The 26,182-nt window shown below is 39.6% G+C and overlaps 1 protein-coding gene across 1 annotated transcript in view; it reads left to right on the top strand.

The window, feature by feature from the left end:
* HHLA2 (HHLA2 member of B7 family) overlaps positions 1–26,182 on the top strand; it is a 187,829-nt gene that overhangs the window by 135,269 nt on the left and 26,378 nt on the right. Inside the window, exon 3 of the mRNA XM_076001285.1 lies at positions 13,827–13,911. Coding sequence (XP_075857400.1) covers positions 13,880–13,911 — 32 coding nt within the window. The 5' untranslated portion in view covers positions 13,827–13,879. The remainder of the gene's footprint in view (positions 1–13,826; positions 13,912–26,182) is intronic.

A 26,182-nucleotide genomic window follows, 5' to 3' on the forward strand; every position in this document is an offset into this window, starting at 1 on the left:
GAAAGCAGTTAAAGGAGAAAGAGTTAGAGGAGGTTGGGAACAACTGTAGAACCCATTGCATATTCTTGTGAGTACCTACTCTAATCATCAGGAACAAAGCAAATTCATGGCCCTATACTGTCTCTTTAAAAAAACAGAAGTTTTCTCCACTCTCACACCCTTAGGTTTGCCTTTTGCCATTTTGTGGATTTCTTACCCCTTTCAAATCTATTCTTGAAATTCAATGCTTTCCAATTTTTAAATAGGATAAGAACATTGGGGGTGAGTGAGGTTGGCAGGGGATGGGAGGGGTCTGCACTGGCCCCAGATGCCTTAGAGTAGGCATACCCATGGCTCCTTTCTCCATCTCTTCTGTAACTTCCCTTTGTCCATGGAGAACCTAGGGAGGCAGGAGGAGGTGAAGAGAGGGTGGTAGAATGTGAACAAATATTTGTGTGCCTATTACAGAGTAAGACACTTTACTTCATCAGGTTGATGTGAGGATTAAAGAGACTATTTGTGTCCTCCACCAGCCTGAGCCTCCATTTCACAGGTGAGGAAACAGTTTAAAGATTATCCCATTATCAGGGATGTGACTAGCAGATTTTGGAGTTGGAAGTCAAAACAGGGCCTGACTCCGTAGCCCCTGCTCTCACCTGCCTCCTGCTGACTGAAGCACCTACAGGTATAGACAGCAGGCTCAGGTTTTCCCACTGCCACTCTGAGTTGACACTTTCCTCCCTACTCATCTGAGTACAAGGTTGCTGCACCTACGAAGCAAGATGCCAGGCTCTGTGCCAAAATTTCTTTTTAGCTCTTTGGAAGAACAAACACCCTTATTTTCCCAGATGGGTTGAAAATGGTGCTTTTGTACTTAGGTTAAGCCTTTTATCAGAGGCTCTTGCCCTGCGGAATTAGATTAAATTCAAGGTGGCTCATCAGATGTGTGCTGGGGGTTTCTCACTACCCTTAAAAGAGCCTTGAGTTCAGAACTCAGCCCTGGGTGTTCCATAAAAGTGCTGTGCATACTGATTGAGCATGTTCTGTGGCTTTGGAAACAGGAGCATCAGCAATTGGAGAATCCTCACATGTGACAGAGATTGCTCTGTTCAGTAGAATAAGAGTAGCAGTCTCTGATAGTCTAAGTATGTACTCAGGGTCTGTGTCAGTATAGTTTCTCAGAGCTGTTGACCTATCATTACAGGTGATGTATGCCTTACATGAGTAATTAAGCCAATTAGGGATTATTAGCCTCTGTATATTTTGTGTTAATCCTCTTTATTAGGAAATAATGCAGAATTTGAAGCTTAATTGATATTTGGCCCAGTTTTAAGTATTATTTACCAAACCAGAGAGAGTTAGTCTAATCCATTTAGAATGTTAAAATAGCAGACCTACATAAGATTTATGGGAGAAATAGCGTCTTGATGCTTCTTCGAAATCTTTGGAAAGTACCTCAGCTGGCAGCTGGCTTTTATGGTATTTTTAAAGGGCATAGAATAACCATAAATAGAAGTATAGTTTTCTATGGTTGTTTGTTTGTTTTTTAAACCAGAATGCTATACCTTGCATTTTCTTTTCTCTTGGTTTTCAAATATCTACCTGGCCCTTAAAACTACCTCCATTCACAGGCTTGATCTATTTGTGTGATAGATGTTTATTTGGATAATCTGAGGTAGCAGAAGAGGAATATATTTAATCATCTAACCTTTACAATAAGGAACATTTGAAATGTCAGCACTTTATTTCAGGAACAGGTGAGCTATTGCATTATAAAAGGTTTCTATTTATTTACACCCTGCATCTTTCTGAAATTTGAAATGGCTTAGAACAGCCTATAATATAGGGTAAGAAAGAGAGAGAGAGAGAGAGAGAGAGATGAAAGAGGAAACAGAGTAAATATTCCAACCAGAAAAGTCAACACAGTTGCTGTGATGTAACATAAACCCGTGTCTAAGATTCTAGGAAACAGGGCAAGGCAAGAAACCAATTATATAATCTTTAATATTCAAAAGAAGGGAAGAAGTTCTTCTGGTTCGAAACACAGATCTCTCATAGAGAACATCCTATGAAGGATGTTGGTTTAATCCATTCAGCAAATATGTAAGTACCTATTACATAGCCAGATTCTGAGTCAGGTGACAGAGGGAAAATTACATGGGTATGAAGACTTTTCTCACGAAGCTCACAGTCCAGCAGGTGTGATAAATATTAAATCTATTGATATAAGCTGGGCGTGGTGGCTCACGCCTGTAATCCTAGCTCTTGGGAGGCTGAGGCGGGCGGATTGCTCAAGGTCAGGAGTTCAAAACCAGCCTGAGCAAGAGCGAGACCCCGTCTCTACTATAAATACAAAGAAATTAATTGGCCAACTGATATATATATAAAAAATTAGCCGGGCATGGTGGCGCATGCCTGTAGTCCCAGCTACTTGAGAGGCTGAGGCAGAAGGATTGCTTGAGCCCAGGAGTTTGAGGTTGCTGTGAGCTAGGCTGACGCCACGGCACTCACTCTAGCCTGGGCAACAAAGCGAGACTCTGTCTCAAAAAAAAAAAAAAAATCTATTGATATATAATCAATTATACTTTTCTTTTGTATCATTTATGAAAATAGTTCCTAAATTTGCTTAAATGTCTCTGGCTTAGAATCCTTCTCTGATTCCCCAGTCTGAGTCTTGAAAGACTAATAGGCACCAACCAGGTTCAGAGACTAAGAGAAGTGGTGGGGTGAGCCAGAGAACCTAAAGACAGCCAGCATTAAGAGAGTGGCACGGAGGACACTGGAAAGCCAGGCAGTGATGGCTAGGTCCGCTGTATCCTGACGCATTGAGTTAGCTTTACTTTATCAAAGTATAAATGTGGGTTTAAGTAGATAGCTTTTATTGCTTGAAAAATATTGGCCTTTTATTTTGAAATTACTGTGCTTAGTAAATCACATACTTTAAGTTCTATTTTTCTTTTCCAAATAAAACTTGGCAGCCCTGTGTCAGTTCCCCAAAGCCATTTTGGGGGAATTTAGTCCATGATATCCAAAAAGCTGGGAAACATTGGTCCACTAGGACCCTCAACAAATATGGCTGGAGAGACATGAGGGTAGTAAAGGTTTAGAGTGGAAGCATGGTTTTCTGGTAGGATTTCCTCATGGGACTAAGTCAATGTCTTCTAAGTACATAAACCATGTTGCCCTGGACAGCTGATCAGACTGAACAATGTACTAGGGTGCCCAACTCGTGGAGTATAGAGAAAGTGAAATCCAATCCTGGTTCCTCTCACCAAATCACATACCCTGGTATAGGGCACAGTCTGCCTGGAAGAGAGGAGCATTTTTTCCTTTATAGGAAGGTATTGTGGCCAGTGTTCTAGCTTCATTTGGGGATAGAATTTAACAAGTCTGTAGGATTGGATATATGGCATGCAGTTAGGATATCTGTGACATTCTTTTAGCCAAGAATTTGTTAATGAATAGACCTTCATTTACTTCTAGTAGGCTGTCTAAAGTGCCAGCTGTTGCTGATTGATGGATCCATAGGCTTTAACAATTAAGCAGGCAAGTGGAGGGGTAAGTAGCAGTGAGGGAAGAAGGGAATATCTTAATGTCCCAGTCATTGAGGTAGGTCCTTTATTATTTTTACATAAGTAGTACAAAAGTTTAGTAATAGAATCATGATGTGTCAAGGGCATAAGAGAGTGAGGTAGCCTAGGATACAGGGAGATTGCTTCATAAAGAAGTGTTAACTATAGCCAATTTTGAATTTATTACACTTATTGGAGCAATATTTTTCTTCAGACCTCATTATAGAGCAAAGAAGAAATGATCCTGGTCAAAGAACTTTTCAGTGAGGCTATCATCTGTGGCCATGGGAGAAAAAAATACTAAGAGTTCTTCTTTGACAAATATGGTCTCCTAAATATTCCTACCAAGATGAAGTAGCTGCAAAATGCATCCACAAGTTACAGGGTAAATTGAACTGCTCTATGGAGTTCTTTTATAATTGACCGATTATTTTGGAAACTACGCTGAAAACCATGACTTTACTTAGCTAATGTTAAGTCTAGTTTCTGGAAATATACGATTACCCATATTATTTCATTTCCCCCCAAATATCTACTTCTTTATATTATACCAATTCATGTTCATTGAAGAAAAATTAGAAAATACAGAAAAGAAAAAAAATCCATAACCCTTTCATAAATAGAAATAATACTAATATCTTATTCGTGTTTCAAGTATTTTTCTACCTGTTTATATTTTGTGTGTGTATATTTTTGAGTAAGATATAAGTTGTGTTAACCCTGTCTCATGCAATCTACAGTACCTTAGATCACATTGTACTCCCACCCCAAGTCATGTGGGAAGTTTAGTGCATGCCCCAAGATTTCTGGAATTTCTCAGAGGCTCAGATTTGTCTTTGTCTCTTTGTCAACAGTGGTTATCACGTCTCACTTCATTCATCTTGTAGCTATTTCCTTATCTCCACTCAGCAAACAGCTCCTTCTCCTCATTCTCCCCAAACACACACAATATCACTCACTAGGCAGCTTGAAGTCCTTTGGCCACTGACTACCTTGTGCCTTCTCTTCTTCTTGCCTTCCCACACCCCAAATTCTTGTTTATTTCTTATTCATTGTGCCTTAGGAAAATGCCTTGCTAATATAGCCCAGGACCTAAGAGTCTGGGTGGGAAGCAGGTAAAGTCCCTAGAAGGAACTGCAGTAAAATACTTCTTAACCTCTACCATATCACGTATTTGACTTTATTTTTTTTTAATTTTTTTTTATTTCGGCATATTATGGGGGTACAAATTTTAAGGTTTCAATAAATGCCCTTTCCTCTCCTCCCCCCACAAGTCTGAGTTTCCAGCATGACTATTCCTCAGATGGTGCACATGTCCCTCATTATGTATGTATAAACAATGGAGTCATACCCTATTCATATGGAAACCCTCTGATCTACTTAACGATATTGTTGGGAATAGGTTTTGGCTAACTTGGCCGTTTTACAACCATCAGATTCTTTTTTGTAGTTATCTCTTGTTTACAGTGATTAGATTGTTGGTGAGGGCACTCACAATCTCTCTACTAAGTGGTTTTCCTTAGTCTGAATTCTGCCACACACTATGGCAACCATGAGAATACTCAGGCCTCCTGCTGTGGGGAGCATACCTGGCAGTGCCAACTTTTCGATTGGGGGTATTAATGCGAGATCTGATTCCCTAGTTGGGTGACTTTGGCATAAGACCTCTCCATATGTCTGGCTGAAACTTTCTTAGAATCTCACTGTATGTAATCTGAGACTCTTCCCACCTGATCTTCCTTTATTATAGGTGTCAGGCTTTCATTATGGTCTGAAGGTTCTCCTTGCCCTCTCCAATTTCCTCCTCCTTCTCCCAGTAAATCTCCTGCAATTAACCTGTTTTGGCATTTGCTTCCCAGAAGGACCCAAACTAATGTACACATTTAGCAAGTGACCATAGAGAGTCATAAAACCTGTTCATCAAGCTTGGTAATGTACCAAATTCTTCTTTATTAGGTACTCAAACTTTCTTTCATGACAAGTTTACTAGAATCAGCTACTGAAATATTCTAGTGCTAACCACTTCCGTGACTATGGGTTTCTGTTGTACTCCTATTCGTGCAAGAACAGATGTGCTTACACATTTTACCAATGAAAAAGTATTTGAGCATCTCCTATGCCAGCGAGTCCTGCAACACTGATGGAGTCAGTTATCATTTGAAGCACTTGTAGTAGCTGCTTCTAAAGCACAGACTTCTAGAGTGCTTGCTCTGAACAGGGCTCTTCAAATACCCACTAACCAACTCTGGGGAGTAGATTAAAACCAGTGCATGCACATATCACATGGTCTATGCCTAAGTATTTGAAAGTAAATTACAGTGTAATGTGGACTTTACCTGTGTCAGTAAACAGCATCACATCTAGTGACTACATGCTGATCAACTGTATTAATAGCCCACTCATTTTAATCAATTCTGCAAGATGGGGTGTTTTAGGGTCCTGATTTTTAACTGTTTCTGATTTAGCAAAGTCTCTATGTATTTTATGTCCATTGTCTAATTTTTCACAGCATATTTTCTAAAAGTAGAATTGCTGGGTCAAAAAGCATGCCCGATTTTAAAGATTTTGATATTTGTTGCCAAGAAGTCATCCAGGTCGTTTGTTACAATTTATACTCCAACCATTTCCATGAGTAGGCTTGCTTATTTTTCCCTCATTTTCTAGTGTGAAATTATGTGTAAAATGTACAATCCAAAGAACAATAAAGAAAACCCAACTCTTGAATCCTCCACCAAAGTTATGAAATAGGATTTAGAATCCTGTGTTTGCCCTTCCCCGCCGCCCCCTCCCTACAAGTAACCAGCCTAGAATTTGGGGTTAAGCATTCCCTTCATTTTCTTTATAGTTTTGGTAGTTTAATGATAAAGTGTGTGTATATCTCTATATAGTCCTAAATATTTAGATTTTTAAAATGTGGGTGGCAAAAACAAAGCTAGTTATATGAGGAGAGTATGGTCACCGCTGTTAGGTGAAGGTTCCAGGATGGAACGAACTCAATGGTCTCAGGGTCGTAGGCTTCTGCATCCTGCCAGTTTATAAGAGGACCTTCTGGGGGATTCAGAGAGAGAGCCCATGAGTGAGTTCTAGAAAATCTGAGGCTTGCCAGTTTATAAGTCAGGGAGGACTGTACTGTAAACTAGCCACTAAACACACGATCAGTGGGAGTGGAGTGAATTGCCCTGGCATGGGTTTCTTGCTGCTGAGCTTGTTCCAGTTCTCAGAAGTCAGTCAAAGCAGAATACTTTGGTGGGATGAATAAATGTCCACAGCTGATCTAGGCAGCAGGACCTGAAAAAAAGAGCAGGAAATTTATTAACAAATTGTCAAAATCACCAGATTCTTATCTGGGTCAGGCTCTGCAGGATATTTATCCAGCTGTTTTTTTTTAAAAAAGGAAAAAGACTAGGACCATGATGCCCACTGCTTTGGTATAATGGTCTGTAGCATGTCTGTCTACACTTGCACTGTCCAGACTGGTCCAGTTTCCAGCTAGCATTTGGGATGTCCACTATCCTCTTGGTAAGCCCTTCACGGCTCTCCTAAAAGGAGGGAGGATGGGCAGTACACTTTTTTTTTTTTTTTTTTTTTTTTTTTGAGGCTGTGCATGTCTGAAAATGTCACTCTGCCCTCCCAAGTTTGAGTGTCTGACTATACTTCTAGGTTAACAAGTAATTTTCCTTTGGAATTCTGAACATGACTGCATTTTCTTTTTGCCTGCAAGTCATGGTGCTGCAAAGAGTGAAGCCCCTGTGATTCCTGATCCTTTCTCTCTGCTTTCTCTTCCTGGAAGTTGGTGAGATCTTTGTCTCTAGTGTTCTGAAATTTCAAAATGTAGTGTCTTTGGATATTTTCCATCCACCACTTCTATTCATTAAGCTTTTTTCAGTAATAGCAATTTACTTCCTATCTTTCTGGGAACTTTTCTGGAATAATTTTGTTTTCTGTTATTTCTTTCCCTCCCCTCCCCTTTCCCTTCTCCTCCTTCTCCCCCCACCCTTTCCTCCTCCTTCTTCTTTCTGGAGTTGTGTCATTCAGTTTTATCTCTTTTTCTCCTATTTTCTGTCTTTGGCTTTTCACTACCTTGGAGACTTCCTCTACTTTATCTTCTGACCATTCTAATGAGTTTACTTCTGCTCTTATATTCCCAATTCAAGATGCCTTTTTTATTTTCTGAATTTATTATGGTATCCTGGTTCCTCTTTTATGGATATAATATTTTCTTATCTCTCTGAGGGTGTTTGTTCTGTTTCACTTGGTTTTGCTCATTTCCTCCACTTCCACCACCACCACCACTACCACCTCTGCATTTTTTATTTACTTCAAGATGTCTTTTTGTGGAAGAGATTGGTTTTGTTTTAATTTCTGTCTTCTATGAGACAGGAGCTTTCCTCCAAGTATCTGGTAATCCCTGAATGTCTTCTTGATACTGGGGGAATCTAAAAGCTCCTCAGAGGCTCTGACAGCTTGGACTGTGGGCCACGCTTATCAGCAGAGGTGACTGAAGGGCGATGCAGGCTGGGGGATGGCCAGGTCACTATTCAGCATTAGGTGTACACATTGGATGACTTAATTCATTTTTTTTCTTTCTTTGGGGGTGGGGGAATATCTTTTTAATCAGAACGATGTTGGTTTTTCTTTTAATCAAAATAATGTTACATAATTTGTAGCAAAAATTAAAACTATGTAGAAGAGTATAAAGCAGAAGTTTTCCTTCCAGCATCCTGTATCTAGTTTCCCAGAGTCTCCTGGCATGGTTTCTTGTGTATATACCTATAAACCTTTACCCTAGTTCTAACCTGTGTGTGGACTGTCAGTCCAGGCATTCTTGCTTTCAGTTTCTCCAGGGAACAAGCCTCTAGATTTCTCTCAGAGTCAGAAGAGACAACAGCTCAGCAAAGTGGAGTGCAAGAGGGAATCTGAGAGGTTTAACTTCTTAAATAGTGTCATAGAGTCTGAGTCTACTAAAAAAAAAAAACACAAAAAAACAGAAAAGTTTTGACTGCTGAGAGCTTCACGCCATGCCTCCTTCTTCCCTTTCTTCCAGCATTTGGGCCTGCTGGTCAGAAAGCCAGCACACTCCTTCCCTTGACACAACAGCAAGTTCAAACCCCATGGGCAGTGAACTCTTCCGTAGAGCCACCCCTAACTGATAAAAACCAAGGCTACTTGCTCTCATTCTTTCTCTTTCAAGAGACTCAAACCAATTCCAGACAGGCTTGTGTGCTGTCCTGCAAGTTCCACATTGTAAAACAATTTGTTCTTATCTCTCAATGTGTTCATGCATCATTAGTCAGGACATCTTACCTGTGAACTGGGAGGGCATCCATCCAACCTGGATTGGATGGCTACAAGTAACAGCTCCCCCATGAGGTTTTCTTATCTTCCTCTTTCTTTCAGCACCTGTTCCAAAGGCCATTCCTATGCCATTTGAGCACTCTGTGGTATAAATTGATTAACTCACATTTTCCCAGTACTAGAGATTTTCTTTCTTAGGTCTACTAAATAAGTTACTACTTGCCCATATTTCTCTAGCTTCCACATTTTTCTGACTTTTTTTTTTTTTTGCCTCTCTCATTTTTTCTGCTTTGTATCTTTTTTTTTTTTTTTTTTTTGAGACAGAGTCTCGCTTTCTTGCCCAGGCTAGAGTGAGTGCCGTGGCGTCAGCCTAGCTCACAGCAACCTCAAACTCCTGGGCTCAAGCGATCCTCCTGCCTCAGCCTCCTGAGTAGCTGGGACTACAGACACGAGCCACCATGCCCGGCTGATTTTTATATATATTAGTTGGCCAATTAATTTCTTTCTATTTTTATGGTAGAGACGGGGTCTCGCTTAGGCTGGTTTAGAACTCCTGACCTTGAGCAATCCGCCCGCCTCGGCCTCCCAGAGTGCTAGGATTACAGGCGTGAGCCACCACGTCCGGCCTGCTTTGTATCTTTTTTTTAAAAATCCCTTCTCTAAATTTTTATTGAGTTATGGAGGTAAGAAATAAAATTAGAGGCATGTGTTCAAGCTGCTGTCTTAATCCAGAAATCCTGAGTGGGCTTATTTCTTCACCCTTGTCAATGATGGGTGCTGTCTTTCCATTTATTGCTAAGTTCCTGAAATGCATACTATATTTACTTCTAATTGCTTTGACAGCTAAGATTATTCATGTTATTGGATACTGATCTAATCTACTTGCTCATATGACTAAAAGCTTAAAGTATAATTTCATGACTTGTGGCAGATTTTTAAGTCAGCCATTTGGTTTACCCTAAATTACCTTCCTCTTTTTGAGTAGCATTCCATTGTAATGCAGATAAGAAGCATCACAATGTTCTAGAAGGGAGCTAAAATGCAAATAAATTATCTGTACCTATCTCAACTCCACTTATGTGAGGGAAATGGAAAGGTAATCAATTCATGAGTATCCATTTAAAATAAAAGCCACTTTTCCCTTTTTAGTTATGAAAATTTGATCCATCTTTTGAACAAATTTAGCATTGATTTACAATTCTTGGTTAAAAATGCCAGGCTTAAATTAAAATTTCCAAATGTAATCCTTTGTTTTGAAAACATTGCTTTCATCAAATGGTAACCCTGTTCTTTTCAGTTAACTGACATGTTGGTGAAACTTATATTATTAAAGAGTATAATTCAGTTTATTTTCACAGTAAAAGCATACAGATAAAAATTAGCCCCTGCTTCCTATAAATACCAGAGTCCTAGTCTCCCCTCTTGGAGGCAGTGGGCCAGATTAAATTTATTATGTCTGTTTTCAAAATTACTTATGTGAACACAAGCATGCATATGAGTGTGTGAGCTTTTTAAACATACCATTTTTGCCATTCTGTACCTTATTTTATTTAACTATATATTTCTGAAGATTTTACCATCACATTTAGATCTCGCTAAACTCTTATTTTTTTGTGGAAATAGAATAATTACAGAGAAGTGGACAAAATGTAGCTAGTGAATCAGCACAAAAGCCCAGCGGGTGACCACCTGGTTAGCCAAGCAATAAAGACTTCCTAGCCTTTCTCAAGGCTCACACATGTCCCCACCAAGTCCCCACCTTCTGTCTCCCTCAAAGGAAACCAGTTCTAAGTTCTGTGGTAATCCTTTCCTGGCTTTTCTTTAGTGTTACTGCCTAAGAGTGCATTTTTTAAATATTATAGTTTAGTTTTGCCTGTTTTTTAGGGTTTCAGGCAATTCAAGTCCTACAGTATGAATTGCTTGTGTCTGACTCAGAGGTTGCTGCTTGTCTCATCTATTCTGTCCTCCCCCCCCCTCCAAATTTCCTTGTTTCTGGGCCTTACTACAAATTTATAATTCTATTTTTTTCCTCTACTACCTTGGAAGTTTTACATTCTTCTATAGTTTTGTGAATTAAACACAACTTCTATAACTTGTGAATTAAAAAATTATGATATACTTCACTGGTTCTTAAAACCTTATGTTAATTGATTTTAATGAGCAGTGAAATGAACTTAGACTCCTTTTAGACAGCTCAACTCCTTTTAGCCCCTTCTAAATTCTTAGGTCATTGTTATGACCTTTAATTCTGTCTTTAATTCATATTTAAAATAAGAATGTCAATAATGTGTTAAATTTATATTTCAAGCATCTGTATTTTAAACCTCATTGCCATTAGTCTACTATTTATTTTTTTTAAAGACACATTTATTCAGCAGCATGATCCGACGATTACATTTAGCAATCAACAGCATGACTGCAAAGAAAATCTACATTAAAATCCTTTGTTGGAATGCTTTATACTTACCACAGAACAGAAACTAAAATAACCTGCTATGCAATTAGTTACACATATAGCCCTTGAGTTTTTTTACCCATATACATGAATATTGTCTAAAACATGTCTTTGTAGTAGCTGAGCCCTACCATCGCTGTGCTTGACTGCGTTCACCCATCTGATGCAACCTGTACCTCCCTGTCACTTCTCTGGCTCTCCTCTCCTGCTAAGATTTGTTTCCTGGCAGTAATTAAAACCTCCTGCCGCTGCCATAGCTACTGCTGCTGCTGGAACTGCCACAGCCACCCTGGTTTCATGGTTTGGCAAAGAGTTGGTCTCTACCACAATAGGGGCCAGACCTTGTGCCCACAAATTTTCTTTGTCTCGTGGGTCCAAAATGTGAAGATTGTTATAGTGGCCAAAATCATCACAGCTTCTACTACCTCCCAAATTGCTCCCATTATCACCAAATCCATCATAGCCATTCCCACTGCTACCACATCCACCACCATCATGGCCACCACCATGACCAGCAGAGTTTTCTCTGAGACCAAAGGTGTCATTCCCACCAAAACCACCTCCACAACCACCACCAGTTTCCAGAACATTCCAGCCTCTTTGGCTGGATAAAGTACTAGCAATTTCTTGCTTTCATAGGGGTTCCCTTACTTCACAGTTGTGGCCATTCACAGGATGGTGTTTCTGAATCATAGTCTTATACATGGAGTCACGCTTTTCAAAGGTGACAAAAGCAAAGCTCCTCTTCTTGCCACTGCCTCAATTAGTCATGATTTCAATCACTTAATTTTTCCATATGGTTCAAAATAATTTCTTAGGTGATGTTCTTTAGTTTCATCTTTCATGTTACCAACAAAGGTCTTTTTCACAGTTAAGTGGGCACTTGGTCTTTAGGAATCTTCTTTTGGGACAGTCCTCTTTGATTCCACAACTCTTCCAAACATGTTGTGTGGCCTTGCATCTACATGGCTGCATCTACTTCCTCCACAGTGGCATATGTGACAAACTCAAACCCCCTGGAGCACTTGGTGTTTGGCTATCTCATTACCACATAGTCCATTAGCACGCCCCATTGCTTCAAATGGATCCTCAAACTCTCATCAGTTGTTTCAAAGCTCAACCATCAGAGGAAGAGCTGCTGCAGCTGTTCAGGTTCTTAAGGAGACTGTAACTTGGACATGACCTCAGTGGGAAGAGAGACTTTAAAGATGCTTCCTCTGTGGCACCCATGGGCGGAAAGCTAGCTACTTATTTAAATTCACCCCATACTCATTATTCTTCCTTTCTTCCTGAATTTGAGCTTCCACCTGTTATCATTTTCCTTCTGCCTGAAAAGTAAGCCTTTAGGATTAAATAATTATTTTAATACCAATCTGGTTATAAATTCTGTTTTGTGTGTCTGAAAATTGTTTATTTCACTTTATTATTGAAATATATGTTTGCTACAATTTAGAGTTAGAAGTTATAATTTGGGAGTTTTAATTTTTGGTTGGAAATTATTTTCTTTTAGCACTTTGAAGATGATATTCTCATCTTTTGGTTCCTATTACCTCTGCTTAAAATCAGCTATTTACCTAATTGTTAGTCTTTTAAAGACAACCTGCCGTTTTTTGTTCCTTCTGGCTGCTTTAAAACTTTCTTTCTCTTTCTTTTTTTTTTTTCTTTAAACATTTTGCTATGATATGAACCTAGTTGTTTATCCTGGTTGGGGTTTATGGTATTTGCTTCTGTAACATAAAAGTCACCATACTTAGACCCCATTTTGCTCAGAATTTGGAGGCGAGACCCCACTGAGCCCGCCGGGGTAATAAAAGCCTGTTTTGCAGTACTCTTGTGTGGCTTTCAGTTTGTTTCCTGGTCCGGTTTGCTATAACAATAGGGCTTCTTGAATCTACGAATTAATGTCTTTCAGTTTCAGAAAATTGTCATCCATTATTTCTTCAAATAATTCTTACACATTCTCCTTTTCCTTTCCCAGAATTCCACTTAAACTATGTTACACCTTCTCACTGTATCCTATTTCTAATCTTTCTTTCTAATGTTTCCATCCTTATGTTTCTCTTTGTTTCATTCTAAATAGTTCTTTTGGACCAATGAATATTCAGGCTACTGTTTCTCTTTAACTGTCTAGTCAAATTAATCTATTCAATTGTTGCTAATTTCAATGATTTCCCAGATCTTACAGTTTCTATTTGGTCTTTATTATGGTTTTCTGCTAAAATTCTTTATCTTGTCTAGTCTCTTTGAACAAAACAAGTATGGTTATTTTAAAATCTATATCTAAAAACCCTAATATCTGAAGTGCTTGTGAGTTTTATTTGCAGTTATTTCTATCTGATTGCTTTCTTGTCTCTGAGTGCCTGGTTACTTTTACTGTGTGTCAGACATTGTATTTGCAAAACTGTTCTAGAAATAATTTTTGGCTTGATATAATATCTTATTCCAAAGAAGATTCATGTTTTATTTTGCTAGTCACATGAGCACTAATACTCTCAGATCACTTTAATCTAATTTCACTCATACAGCATGCAGAAGAGTACTAACTCTACACAAGATGTGATGGTGATGCCTCTTTTGAATGATACTAAAGCCTAAGGAGCACCTCCTATGGTAAGTGGGGAGATACACAATCAGGTGTCAATATGATCTCTGTAGCTATTCATTAATTATTGTATGCCAGGCAATATTTTAATTACTTTGCAAATATTAAGGTAATTCTTATAACAATGATTTCAAGGTGGATATTATTATTATCTGTGTGTTACAGATGTGAAACTGAGGCAGAGTGAAGTTAGGAAACTTGGCCAGTGGTACCAGCTTTACATGGAAGACCTGTGCTTTGAACCCAAGTAGTCAGTTCTAGAGTCTCTGATTTAAACAGATATGGTAGATGGAGAACATTCTTCAGGGACAAAAATGCAGATATTGTTTATACAAATTCCTCTGAGTGCTCTCAACTGATTTCCTGGCTGCTCTGAATATTTTAACTAAAAGGCAAAAACAATTAATAGGATTATTGAACTTGAGATTTTGGGGGTTTTTGTTTTTTCCTTTAGGAGCAGGTTTGTGAATGGTCACCAGGACAACTTAAAGAAATTGATTTGGTAAAAGATGATGCTTTTGAGGTGAATTTTCAGACTTTGTGTACTATACTATTCTGAGAAATGGTAAATTTTGGAATTATAGGGGAGGGCAATTAGGGAGTGAGATTTTTTTTTACTTTGTCTAATGATTATAAATTTAGAAATGCATTATCCATGTGTCACTTTGGTAGTGGTATTAGGGTGTTAGGAGAAAATCACAATAGCATTTGTTGTGTAGGGGAGGGGACTCACAGAGAAAGATCCCAGTTTGTGTTAACTCATTGCTGCAGTTCAGAACTGGGAGGAGGCAGAATTATGGGTTAAGTATGGGGTCTGTAAAGACTCTTCTGCACTTAGAGCAGCAAGTATGGAGAAATTACATCTTAGAACTCAGAATTTTTGCTTGATTCGTGCGTGGGATTTGTTTATTGTGTTTCTCTTCACAATGACTGCTCAGGCTGCTTCAGCATGAACAGTTGGCTCAGTACCCAGAGAGTGTTTGATTAGCTAAGTTAGGAAGCAAAAAGCCATACACCATAGAGAAAATTTACCCTGAAATAAATGTAGATCATTTAGTCAAACTGCTATATTCTCAGCATGTTAAGACTTTCCTAGGAGAAAATGCATAGGAGCTTTCTTAGAAGCACAAGTAAACAGAAGTTATTTTCCAGGGAACCTGAAAAGAACGACCTAACATGTGATTCAGGATCAGCCAATATGACCTTGAGGAAAAGTTGCCATAAAAAAAGAAATGACCAAAGTGAGTTATGAAACTGATCCTACAGAGGATTTTTGAGTCAGAACTCTTGCTTGCAAGTGACAGAAATCAGATTCAAATCAGCTTAATCACAGCTGTCATGGTGGGGGTGGGAGGGAGGAAGGAAAAAAATTACTGTTTTTAGCTTTACTTTGTTGCATATCAGTATAAATTCACACTTGCAGGAGTTGGAGAGAGGGCTAAAATGTTTTCAGCAAATCCAAATGTACTTTAAAGGTTCTGAACTTAAAGGGAGGAAAAAAAGGAATGCATTGGCTCATTATACTGGGAACAACAAGCACAGCACTAATTCACACCTGGCTGGATCCAGAGACTAAAAGAATACCACTGCTGCTCTTGAACCATCAAACTACTTTTGATCTCTGCCCCTCTCTTGGCAGGCTCATTAGCTCCTACTGCACATGTGCGTCTCCCATGCTGCTGGGGAAGAGGGACAGGGGTATCTTTCACTCTTCCCAGATTAAGCAGGCCTGGTTCAGGTGTTTATTAGCAGTCTTCTGCATAACAAATTGCTCTAAAATTTAGCAGCTGAAAACAACACACATTTATCATCTCAGTATCTGAGGGACAGGAATCTGAGAGTAGCATAGCTGGATGGTTTTGGCTCAGAGTCTCTCACGGGGTTGCAGTTGTCTGAAGGGGTTGGAGAAACTGCTTCCAAGCTCATATGTGTGGCCACTGGTAGGAGGATTCAGTTCCTTGCCATGTGGGTCTCTCCACAAGGCTGTTCATATAACATAGCAGCTGGCTTCTTTAAGGGTGTCTGATCAGAGAGCGGAAGAAGCCAAAATGAAAGCTATGGTGTCTTTTATAATATCAGAAGTGATATATCATAATTTCTGCCATATTCTACTGGTCACACAGACCAACCCTGGTAAACAATGTGGGAGAGGACCATAGAGGGGTCCGAATACCAGGAGGTGGGAATGACAATTGAAAGCCATCGCAGAAACTGGCACCACAGGCGCCATGGTGGGCAGAACTCTAAGATGGGCCCCAAGATTCTCGCCCCCAGTATACACACTGTATAATTCCCTCCCCTTGAATGTGGGCTGGGCTTGTGAATATGAGTGGATAGTCATTGCCTTGGTTAGCTTATAATATATGACAAAAGTGAAGGGATTTTTCAGGCCCCATATCAATTTGAGTTAACCAGAAAGTTTGGGGTCAGCCTGACCGAATCCAGTAAGTCCTTTAACAGAGAGTCAGAGACTTAAAGCAGTGGTCTCCCAATGGCCTTGAGAAAGCCAGCTGCCAAGTTGTGGAATGATGGGCATCTCTGGTGGCTGAGGGCCTCCGTGCTGCAGCTGAAAGGAACAGAATTCTGCCAACAACTAATGAGCGTGGAAGGGAACTCAAGCCTCAGATGAGATTGGAAGCCTGGCTGACTCCTTGACTACAGCTTGGTAAAACCTGAGCGGAGGACCCTGCTAAGCGGTGCTCACACTCCTGGCCCACAGCTATTTGAAATGATAAATATATGCTGTCTTAAACTGTTTAATCTATGATGTATTGTTATTCAGCACAGGAAACGTACACAGGTGCATGCTTCTGAAAGGTAGGGTGAGGTGGGTGTCATCTCTGTCGATCTCTCCTCAAATTGTGAACTGGGGAGAAGATCCCCAAGGAAAGCAAAGTGCCGTTTGAGGGACAGGGGGGATGCAAAGGCTGCCGGGCAAACTGAGCTATAACTACCACAGTTCATTAGAGTATTTCAGACCTGGGGACCCTAGCCATTTCAGGAATGTGAGTCATCAAACAAACAACATTGTTTGTGAACATCTAAAACATCGTTCATAAGATGTGGTCTGTGTACAACCTGTGTGGATCTCCGGGGAGTGTTTCAGATGCAGGCTCCTAGGGCTCGCTCCAGACATACTGACTCCATCTCTGTGGGTATAGCATAGGCATGTGCATCATCTTGGTCATTTCATAGAGATTTTTATATTGATTTCCAGAATCTGGAGAAAGTTAAAGGGAATAGGACAATGATCATTTGTCTTTCACCAAGATTCATCAATTGTTAATACTTTACTCCATTTTCTTTATTTTTCATATAGATATTTATGTACATAATTTTATTGCTGAACCAATTGAAAGTAAGTTATGGGAAGCATGACACTTCTCCCCAAAACACTGTAATACATGTCTCCTACAAATGAAATTACCCCGTATGATCTCATGTCTCTACCACACTGTAGAAATAAAACATTGATGTATTATTTAAAATGCAGTGAAATTTTTCCAGCAGGTCTCAAAATGCCCTTTAGAGTATTGCTTCTCAACATTTGATTCCTAAACCAGCAACATAGCCGGCATTGTATTTTAACAAGAACCTAGTGAATTGTGTACACATCAGTTTGAGAAGCCCCTGAGCAACTGTGTGATAGAAGATCTAATCAAAGATCACATTACATTTGGTTATCAATGTTTTTCTACTCTTTAGCATTTCTAAGCTAGTGTAGTTCATGGTTGTTTTCTACTTTCTCCCTCTTTCCTCTTTGTCATTCCCTCCATCTACCTTGGCAAAAATAATGTGAAATTAAAAACCCTCCCCTGCTTTTGAAACTAACCATAGAAAGCTCTGTAAGGGCTTAATGAATGAAAAAAGCAAGACAAAAGTAGTCTTGTGGCAAGCGGGATTACTAAGAGTTGATTGAAGGTTTCATGAAAGACGTGGCATTTCTGTGGGTCTTGAAATCATAGACCAAGTTAGCCAGTTTCTCTTGACTAGCTAGTTCAGGAAACAAAGGACAGCCATTTTGAAAGATAAGCTGGAGCCAGTCAAGGACTTTAGGTCATAAGCAATCAGATATTTTAATTTCAAAAAATAATTTCCTGACTCATAGAAAAATGGAGTCTACTTAAGTGGACAAAATTATCTCTGGGTAGTAGGGACTAAGTTTTAATTTTTGAGTGTATTTTCTATAAGTCTTTTACAAAAAGGAATCATTGTAAAATTCTGAGTTGTATTATAAATTTCATGTGAGAATTTTCTATAACATTAAGTATCAATCCAGCATTAATGATCACCTCATATATAATATACATTTACATTCCATAATTTTATCTCTCCTCTATCACTGGACATTGAGGTTGCTACCGAATCTTCAGTGCAATAAGAAGCTTTGTTCATACGCTTATTACATCTGATTATTTTCTTATAATAGTGTCCTCACTGTATGGTTGCTGGGGCAAAGCTCACAATAGACTCAAACTGGGGCATATGACCAGCTCACATGGATGCCCTGTGCCATCATTCCTACTCCTAGACCCTGACCATTCCAATCCAGGAATAGAACACCCAGATTCAAGCTGGGGGGAAAAAAAGAAAGAAAAATAATTAGAAATCTGACATGCAAACAGTAGCAGAAAACAGTGGAGTCATCTCAGGTAAGGACCTGGTACAAAGACATCAGACTTCTACAGTTGGCTTTTGATGTTGTACTGCTCCTATTCCTGTCTTCCCTGAAGCTGGTTTGTGTAGCCCTTCTTCAAATCGTGTGAGCAACCTGGACTCTTTCCCTCAAAATATGTGGTTTCCTTGTTAATCTGAGTTCCTTTTTGTTGCAACCAAAAAAGAAACCTAAATAAAACATACAGTAGACACCTAGAGAAAGGTAATTATCTGGAATTAGCCATTAAACCTTATGAGGGAGAAAGGCAGTCAAGCTTCTTTCTATGTGCTGGCACAGAAATATAAAAGCTCTTGGTAAGCGGTGGCCAAATAGCTAATCAATCTATTACCCCAGGCAACTGGACATCTCTTTGTGGGCAAAGCTCTGGACATCTGGGTAGCCGTTGCCAAAATGAAGAGAATGGAGGCTGGTGAGGCGCTCTAGCTCTGTAAGTTATGTAGCTGGTTCTGGTTCAAAGTCACAGGTCATTAAGCAGAGGTTACATGAGTCAAACCTAGGCAATCTCAGGCCATAGCTTTAGTTCTTAACCATTTCTTCTTGCTCCCTTGACAAAAGCAATGAAGTCTCCTTTATATAAAAAGCTAACGTTAACTGTTCTACCAATAGAATTGCCAGATTTGGCAAGTAAAAATACAAGTACCCAGTTAAATTTGAATTTCAGACCAACAATGAATGATTTATTTCAATGTAAGTATGTTCCAGATATTGCACAGGACATACCTATATTAAAAAATTATTCGTAGTTTAACTGAATTCAAATTCAACTAGACATCCTATATTTTATCTGGTAACCAAATGTGGCCCAAGCCCATATCTGTCTTTTCATTTTCATTGTTCTCAGTAGCAAAAAAAAAAAAAAAAAAAAATCAGCACTTATTGCCTCAGAGGATATAGGAGGAAAAATATTGTCAGAAGAAATTTCAGAAATTCAGATCTTGCTGAAATCATTGCAACAGTACTCACCAGGTTGTCTGTATTCAATGAGCAAGCCTAGGCAGACAGCTTTAATTTCAAGTTTGATGGCCTGGTGAGTGAAAACCATTGCTGAATGCTGTCCTACACTAGGTGACATTGAAATTGTTTCCCTTTATTATACTCGGGCTTTTCTGGCTCACAAAGACTGTAAGAAGTAGAAATATTAGATATTTGTGTGTGTATGTGTGTGCGTGTGTTTAACCCACCTACCTCTCATTCTGTTCTGCTTCAAGGCCCAGAAGAATCTTTTCCCCACGAGAAATAGATTGCTGAGGCAGGCTGCAGAATCCCTTAAAATGCACATCACTGTTCTTCATAAGCCAGGCCTGCAGATGGGAGGGTACAATGAAAATGGGATCCCTAAACTAGCAGAGTTAGGAGAAGTCATGCTGAAAGCAGGTAATTGCACACTCAAAGTGGGTGTAGTCAGAGGGCAATGCAATAATCAGGGCTCAGGAAATGGTCAGATAAGCAGAAATCTCTGGCTTAGATTAAACATAGTATCTTGGAGAATTAAATGGAAAAGCTAGCCTGTAGGGTCTGTGTTTGTTATTTTTACGTTTTGATATAAAACAAAAACTTTTGTTCTCCATGGGCCATCAATGTTATATGATGGCCCAACCAAGAAACAGATGGGCATAAGGTATGAATATCCATATGTACATCTTTCAATCTTTTGAAAATAGCCTAGGATATGATATCACTTTTGATCAACTATTTTGACAGTGTGAGGTAAACAAATAACTGCCACTTGGTTCTCTCACTGTCATAGTCTTTCTAAGAGAGGTCAGGCAGCTAATTTGGGGTTTCTGAAGGTTGACGAGGAAAGACATTTCTATTATATACTCAGAGAAAAATGTGTTAATTATATCCCATGGGGATTAATGTGAGTCAACTTAGCTGACCCATAGTCTACCCGGGAAAACAGCATCCACTTTAAGTATTTACAACAAGGGAATTTAATGTGGGGAGGCAGATAATAGGGGAGCTGGGAAGTCAAATAGAAGATGAGCCCAGGAAACAAGTAGGAAGTCACTTTCATGCTGGAAGGAAACGATGGGATCCCAGGGTGAGGTTACCCCCTGGAAGCTGGAATGGCAGAGATCTGTCTATCAGGAGCTTGAGTCATGGAGAAGATGAAGCTGGTGCCAGAAAAGCTGCCCCGCATATCATTACTTCATCAGGTAGTGATTCTCACTGCAACTGCTCTTCCATATGTTGTCTCCTCAGTGGAGCAAATTAATGCAGTGACTAAGGCAGACCTGAATACTGAATGATTCCTGTGGCGAATCTTAATAGAATTGCAATGAAAAGCTCCTAGACTGAGGAGAAAGCCTTTGCTTCCTTTAGTAAGTGACTCTCCTTTTCTGGAAATGTATCTCAGTGAATCAGATAGTACACAGTGCATGAATATGCTTCAGTTTTAGCTTCTATGAGCAGGGATCCAGGACCCATAGCAAAGTAGGAACAAACTGGAATGTGCCTTGGCAGCATTCCATCAAGCCCCCAAAGAACAAGTAAGTTACATGAGCAGATTGCTTACGTGCCCCCTGAGCATACCACGCTGCTGTTCCATCCTCAACCTAGGCTTATGGCCTCATGGGAGCCCCTTTAATAAGCTGTTGAATACAAAGGATGACTTTTTCCAGATAACAACTGCCAACAACTGTAAGTAGACTTTGCAGCTTTAGTGCCCCCGATGGGGTTAACTCAGAATGACAATAGAGAAGCGAAAACCTCTAGTTAGGTGAGATGTTAAGTGAAACGTCTCATTGTAACTTTACCTGGATGGAGATGAGGCCTAAAATAGGGCCCTGACCAGGTCTTGGACATGTTGGTCTAGGACATAGAGGAAGGCTGACTAGAGAATTGAGGAAAAGGATGTGAGTGTGGAACATTCAGAATGGATCCACAAGAGGAGACAGTTCCGGAGTCCAATGAGTAAGTGTAGAAAGGAGCTGACTACTTTAATGCCTATTCATGTGATTGAGAGCCTCTTCTGCTGTGGGACTTTTCTGATAAGCATCCAAACGGAAGGTGACTAAGACAACCATGGGAGTAGGGATGGTCTTCAGTCCTGGAGTTCCTCAGTGTCTTTCTAATTTCCTTCTTGCTTAAGTCCTAAACCTGTTTGTGGCTTATCACTAAACTCACCTTAAATGATACAAAGGGTCTTGCAATTCTAAAGGCATTTGATAAATATCACCAAGAGGCTTTGTGTAGACCCCACCACATGGCCTTTTCCCTCATCAGAGCAGACCATGCTGCTACCAAAGCTGAGTGCTCAATTTGTCAGCCTTAGGGACCAGCCCACATCTCTGATAGGCATCACACTTAGCAAACACAAATCAGCTCCTTGTTGAATTTTATTTAATTGCTCTCATTATGGAAGGGAACATCATTCCCTTTTCCTACTTCCTCCTGGTCATGCCTCTGCTAGAACTAACTGCAAACTTTTTGGATGCTTTATGTGCCATCTTGTTATCCCACCCAAATTGGCTATAAAGGGAGTTCCTTAATCAAAAACAAAGAATAAAGACAATGCACTAATTCACATGTAATTCACTGTTTTATGTTCCCTAGTAATGAAGCAGTTAGCCTTTTGACATGGTGGGATGGTCCCTAAAGACTTAGCACTGTAATCTCACAGGGCATTTTCTTCTACCTGGTGATATAGCTACTTTGCAGAACACTGGTTAGGCTCTGAACCAGCATTTGAAATAAGGCACTGTTTCTCCACAATTAGAAGATATGGATCTAGGAACCAAGGAGTGAGGAGGAACTGGTCCCTTTTAGAGTATAGTATGGTTCTTCTGAATTGGAAGCTAAAACTGGCTGGGCTCTTCATACCAGGGGACAAATGGCAGAAAGTGGAATACTGTGTTGGCTGGAGCGACTGACCCTGCCTAATAAGGAGAGATACACTTACTGCTGTATAACTGGATCTAGGAGGAATAAGACTCAGTGGGTTCCTTTATTTTTCTTATATGCTCAGTGGGAAAGGTTGATGGATGACTATTGCCCTTCTATAGGCAAGATCACCAAGAACTTAAATAGCTCAAGAATCAAGGTTCAGGTTGTCCCATTGGACAAGTAGCTGAAGGGATGTAGAAGGTAAAGAGATCACAGAATGGATATCAGAAAGGGAAGACTAATATTAGAAAAATAGAAAAGGGAGTACCAGCTCTGGCTTAGGGATAAATGGCAGAAAGGGAGACTTATTTCCTTGCTTACTATGTCATTACTTAGAATAAAATGTACTCCTTTCTTTGACATTGTATACAGAGTGTATTGGTGAGGTGAAGCATGCCTTTTGGACCATGGGATGAAGCAGAATTTGAGGGGGAATGGATATCATCTAGAACACTACTACTCAAAGTGGGTGTCTGCAGGCTAGTGCATGAGCTATTTATTACTTGTTCATGGTGAGAGAAGTAAAGACAGAGAGAGTATTAAAATTATTCTGTCAATTTGGCAGTAAAATTTCTCTGCGTATTGTATGTAATAATACAAATTGAGGCTTGCATTTTATGTTCTTTTAAATTTCATTTTTCTAGCAATTCATTGTGGTTGCATTTTCTCAGTGAATGTGTCCATGACAGATTAAAAACAAAAGCTTATTGCTCTTTTACTGCAAATAGTTTGAGAAGTACTGATCTTGATGAGCAGTGGCCCTATGAAATCTATTATTACTGCTGGATGCAGCAGCTGTGTGTAACTTTGGTTACTTCCTGCTGTGATAGAAGTGAGCAAATTTGCCATCGTTCATAGTGTTTGGGTGGTGGTAGGTCGAGCCATCTTTGGCTGTACAGGCATGTGTGTTGGGAAGCCAAAGGTGAATGCATATATGTATACCCACACATCTTATTTCTTGTTGCCCTCTTTCCCTCCCCCAGTCACTGGATGTCCTAGCCACAGCTGGATTTCCTGAGGGTAGAAATACATAACTAAAGCTTGCTCTCTCCAGAAAATTTGGAAAGTAAAACAGAGACCCTCCCAGGTGAAATTTGATGGGAACTGAGTCACTGTATGACAGAACCCAGGAAGTCCTTAGGGTTCCTGTTGTTGACTTCTTAGAATTGTCTGGGCCACTGCTCTTTTTGATGCTTGGTTGGTCTTCAGTCCTGGAGTTCCTCAGTGTCTTTCTAATTTCCTTCTTGCTTAAGTCCTAAACCTGTTTGTGGCTTATCACTAAACTCACCTTAAATGATACAAAGGGTCTTGCAATTCTAAAGGCATTTGATAAATATCACCAAATTGGTTTCCAGGAAGTTGAATATCAGTATATGGCATCACCAATGACATAAGCAACTGTCTCCAAGTTATGTTTCTCAGAAGTAAATATCAAACGTATATGCGTGTGCATATAAGTGCATGTGTACGTATACATAGAGAGATACTTGTCTATATACATCTCGCTATTCTGCCAGGTTGGAAATGGGGCTTTTATTAAAATATTTTTCATGTCTTTGGATATTATTGAGGGTGATTTTTTGGGGAATGAGGTGTCAGGTTACTTTTCTGTGTGCATTACAGAAACCAAATTCAAATGAGCTTAAGCCGAAGGGATTTTGTTAGATACTAGGGTGGTTTACAGAATTGAATTAAGAAGTATGGGAACCAAGTCATGAGGAAATGCTCATTGGAGGGCATTCATGTTCACTGCCATGCACTTTACTGCTTACTGTCAAGCACTTCACCCTCAGCCTTCCTGTTCATTCCTCATCACTGATTTTTTTCCAGTGAAGTTGTCTTTGTGTGGCAGGAATTATTGCTGCCAGTGGTTCCAAATACATTTTCTTAGTCTACATGCCTGCCAGAAAGATATCCTGTTTAATTTCCAGTAGTATTCTTTCTTGGATCACTTGCCTGCCACCTCTTTTTACAGGTTGCCATGATTATTCACAACTGAATTATTAGCCTACCTTTGGTTGGAGTGATAGGGCAGGATGTTGTGATCAACATTGGTTAACAGTACCCACCCTCAACAATGAAATGGGGAAGGAGGGTTGTCTTGAAGGCTGGGCAGGCAGAAATGTCCCCTACACACTTAGTAGGAGCTTTTGATTTTTGAGCAGATGAATTACAGGTTGATATCAATGTTTTCAGAAGATTAGTGGTAATGGTACATAGACAGGGTGACCATATAATTTATCATTCAAACTAGGACACTTTTGAAAGTGAAAGGGGGATATTATTAATAAGTAATGGGATGCCCGTTTACCCTGTCCATAGGAAAGCTGAGCAACTGGATGCAGAGAGACCACTGTGGAATTGTTGCACTAACCTCTTTCCTGATGTGATATGGATCTAATAGTAGTTATGGCTGTAAAACCACATATAGTTTTTCAATCACCATCAGCCACTCCCTGAAAAAAAATAACTTCTCATAATCAGGGCCAAGATCACTGAAAGTCAAGGTTCACAAAAGATTAAATTTTCACTAGAAGGAAACTGTCTACTCCTAGAGCTTTGGTTCTCAGGGAAATAGCCTTGGGGTAGTAAATCACTGATGGTGACCTATGAGGTTTCATAGTAGAGTAGTTAATAGAAAACTTCAAAGCCATGAGCCTGATGCAGTTTAAAGTCTTGAATTTGCCATTTGTCAATTGTGACCTTGAACAAGTTACTTAATCCCTATAAACCTCAGCATCTTCATCAATGAAATGGAAATTATACTTCTATGATTGTGTTTAGAATTGTGTTATGGTACATTACTACCTGCTATATTAATATATAGCATATAATATATATATTAGTATTTTCTTATTAGCACTGAAAGATATGTTACATTTATTACTCCAACAGGATTAATAAAATGCAAAAGAAAATCATAAGTTTTTTTTAAGCAGGTAGAATCTCTTAGTAAACATTGTTCTCACTGGCTTTTTCATTCATCATTATTTAAGTAATCTGCTCTTCTGATCTGCCAATTCTTCCCCACAAGCTGACCACAAATACAAAAAAAAAAAAAACAACAAAAAAAATTTTTTTGGGTCAGGGAGGAGTGGCTGAATATCTCCTGTGTGGTTTAAGAATGTCTTTGGGTTTGTCAGTGTGTCACTAGGGCCTTTCAAAAATAATTCCAGGATCTATAGGAAGAAAAAGTCTGGTTCAAAGGACTTTAGTCAGCATAATGAGAGAAGGAAGGGCAATAGAGAAGGTCCCAGGTAAGATCCAGAGGGAGAAGTAGTTGGGAACTAGGACCATAACTCGAGGGAACAGCAGGGTCAAGGAATGTCATTCAGCGTGTGTGCAGGCATGGGGAGAGAGCCACCCCGTGAGGGGGACTGGGAGAAGGGCTGAGGTCTAGGGGAATATAGGAGGGGACAGAATTGAGACAGGGAGGAATTGGCAGAAGGTGGGTTTGATAGAGAGGGGAGGAGATGAGAGGATTCATATTTCTCAAAGAAGGTGGTAGCTAATCTTTTGACAGTAAGGGCTTGGAAGCCAATATAAGGAGACTCATTCCATAGTAAATCGTACCAGGCCTGGATCTCACTGCCTAAACACATGGGGACATGGGCAAAGACATCCCACTTAAAAACATCCTCTTATCCTATGTATCACTCCACATTGCTTAATTGATCAATCAATCTCTCTCTGCTGAATTTGCCAGTGTATTT

Source organism: Microcebus murinus, chromosome 1, assembly GCF_040939455.1.
Source record: "Microcebus murinus isolate Inina chromosome 1, M.murinus_Inina_mat1.0, whole genome shotgun sequence".
NCBI lineage: Eukaryota > Metazoa > Chordata > Mammalia > Primates > Cheirogaleidae > Microcebus > Microcebus murinus.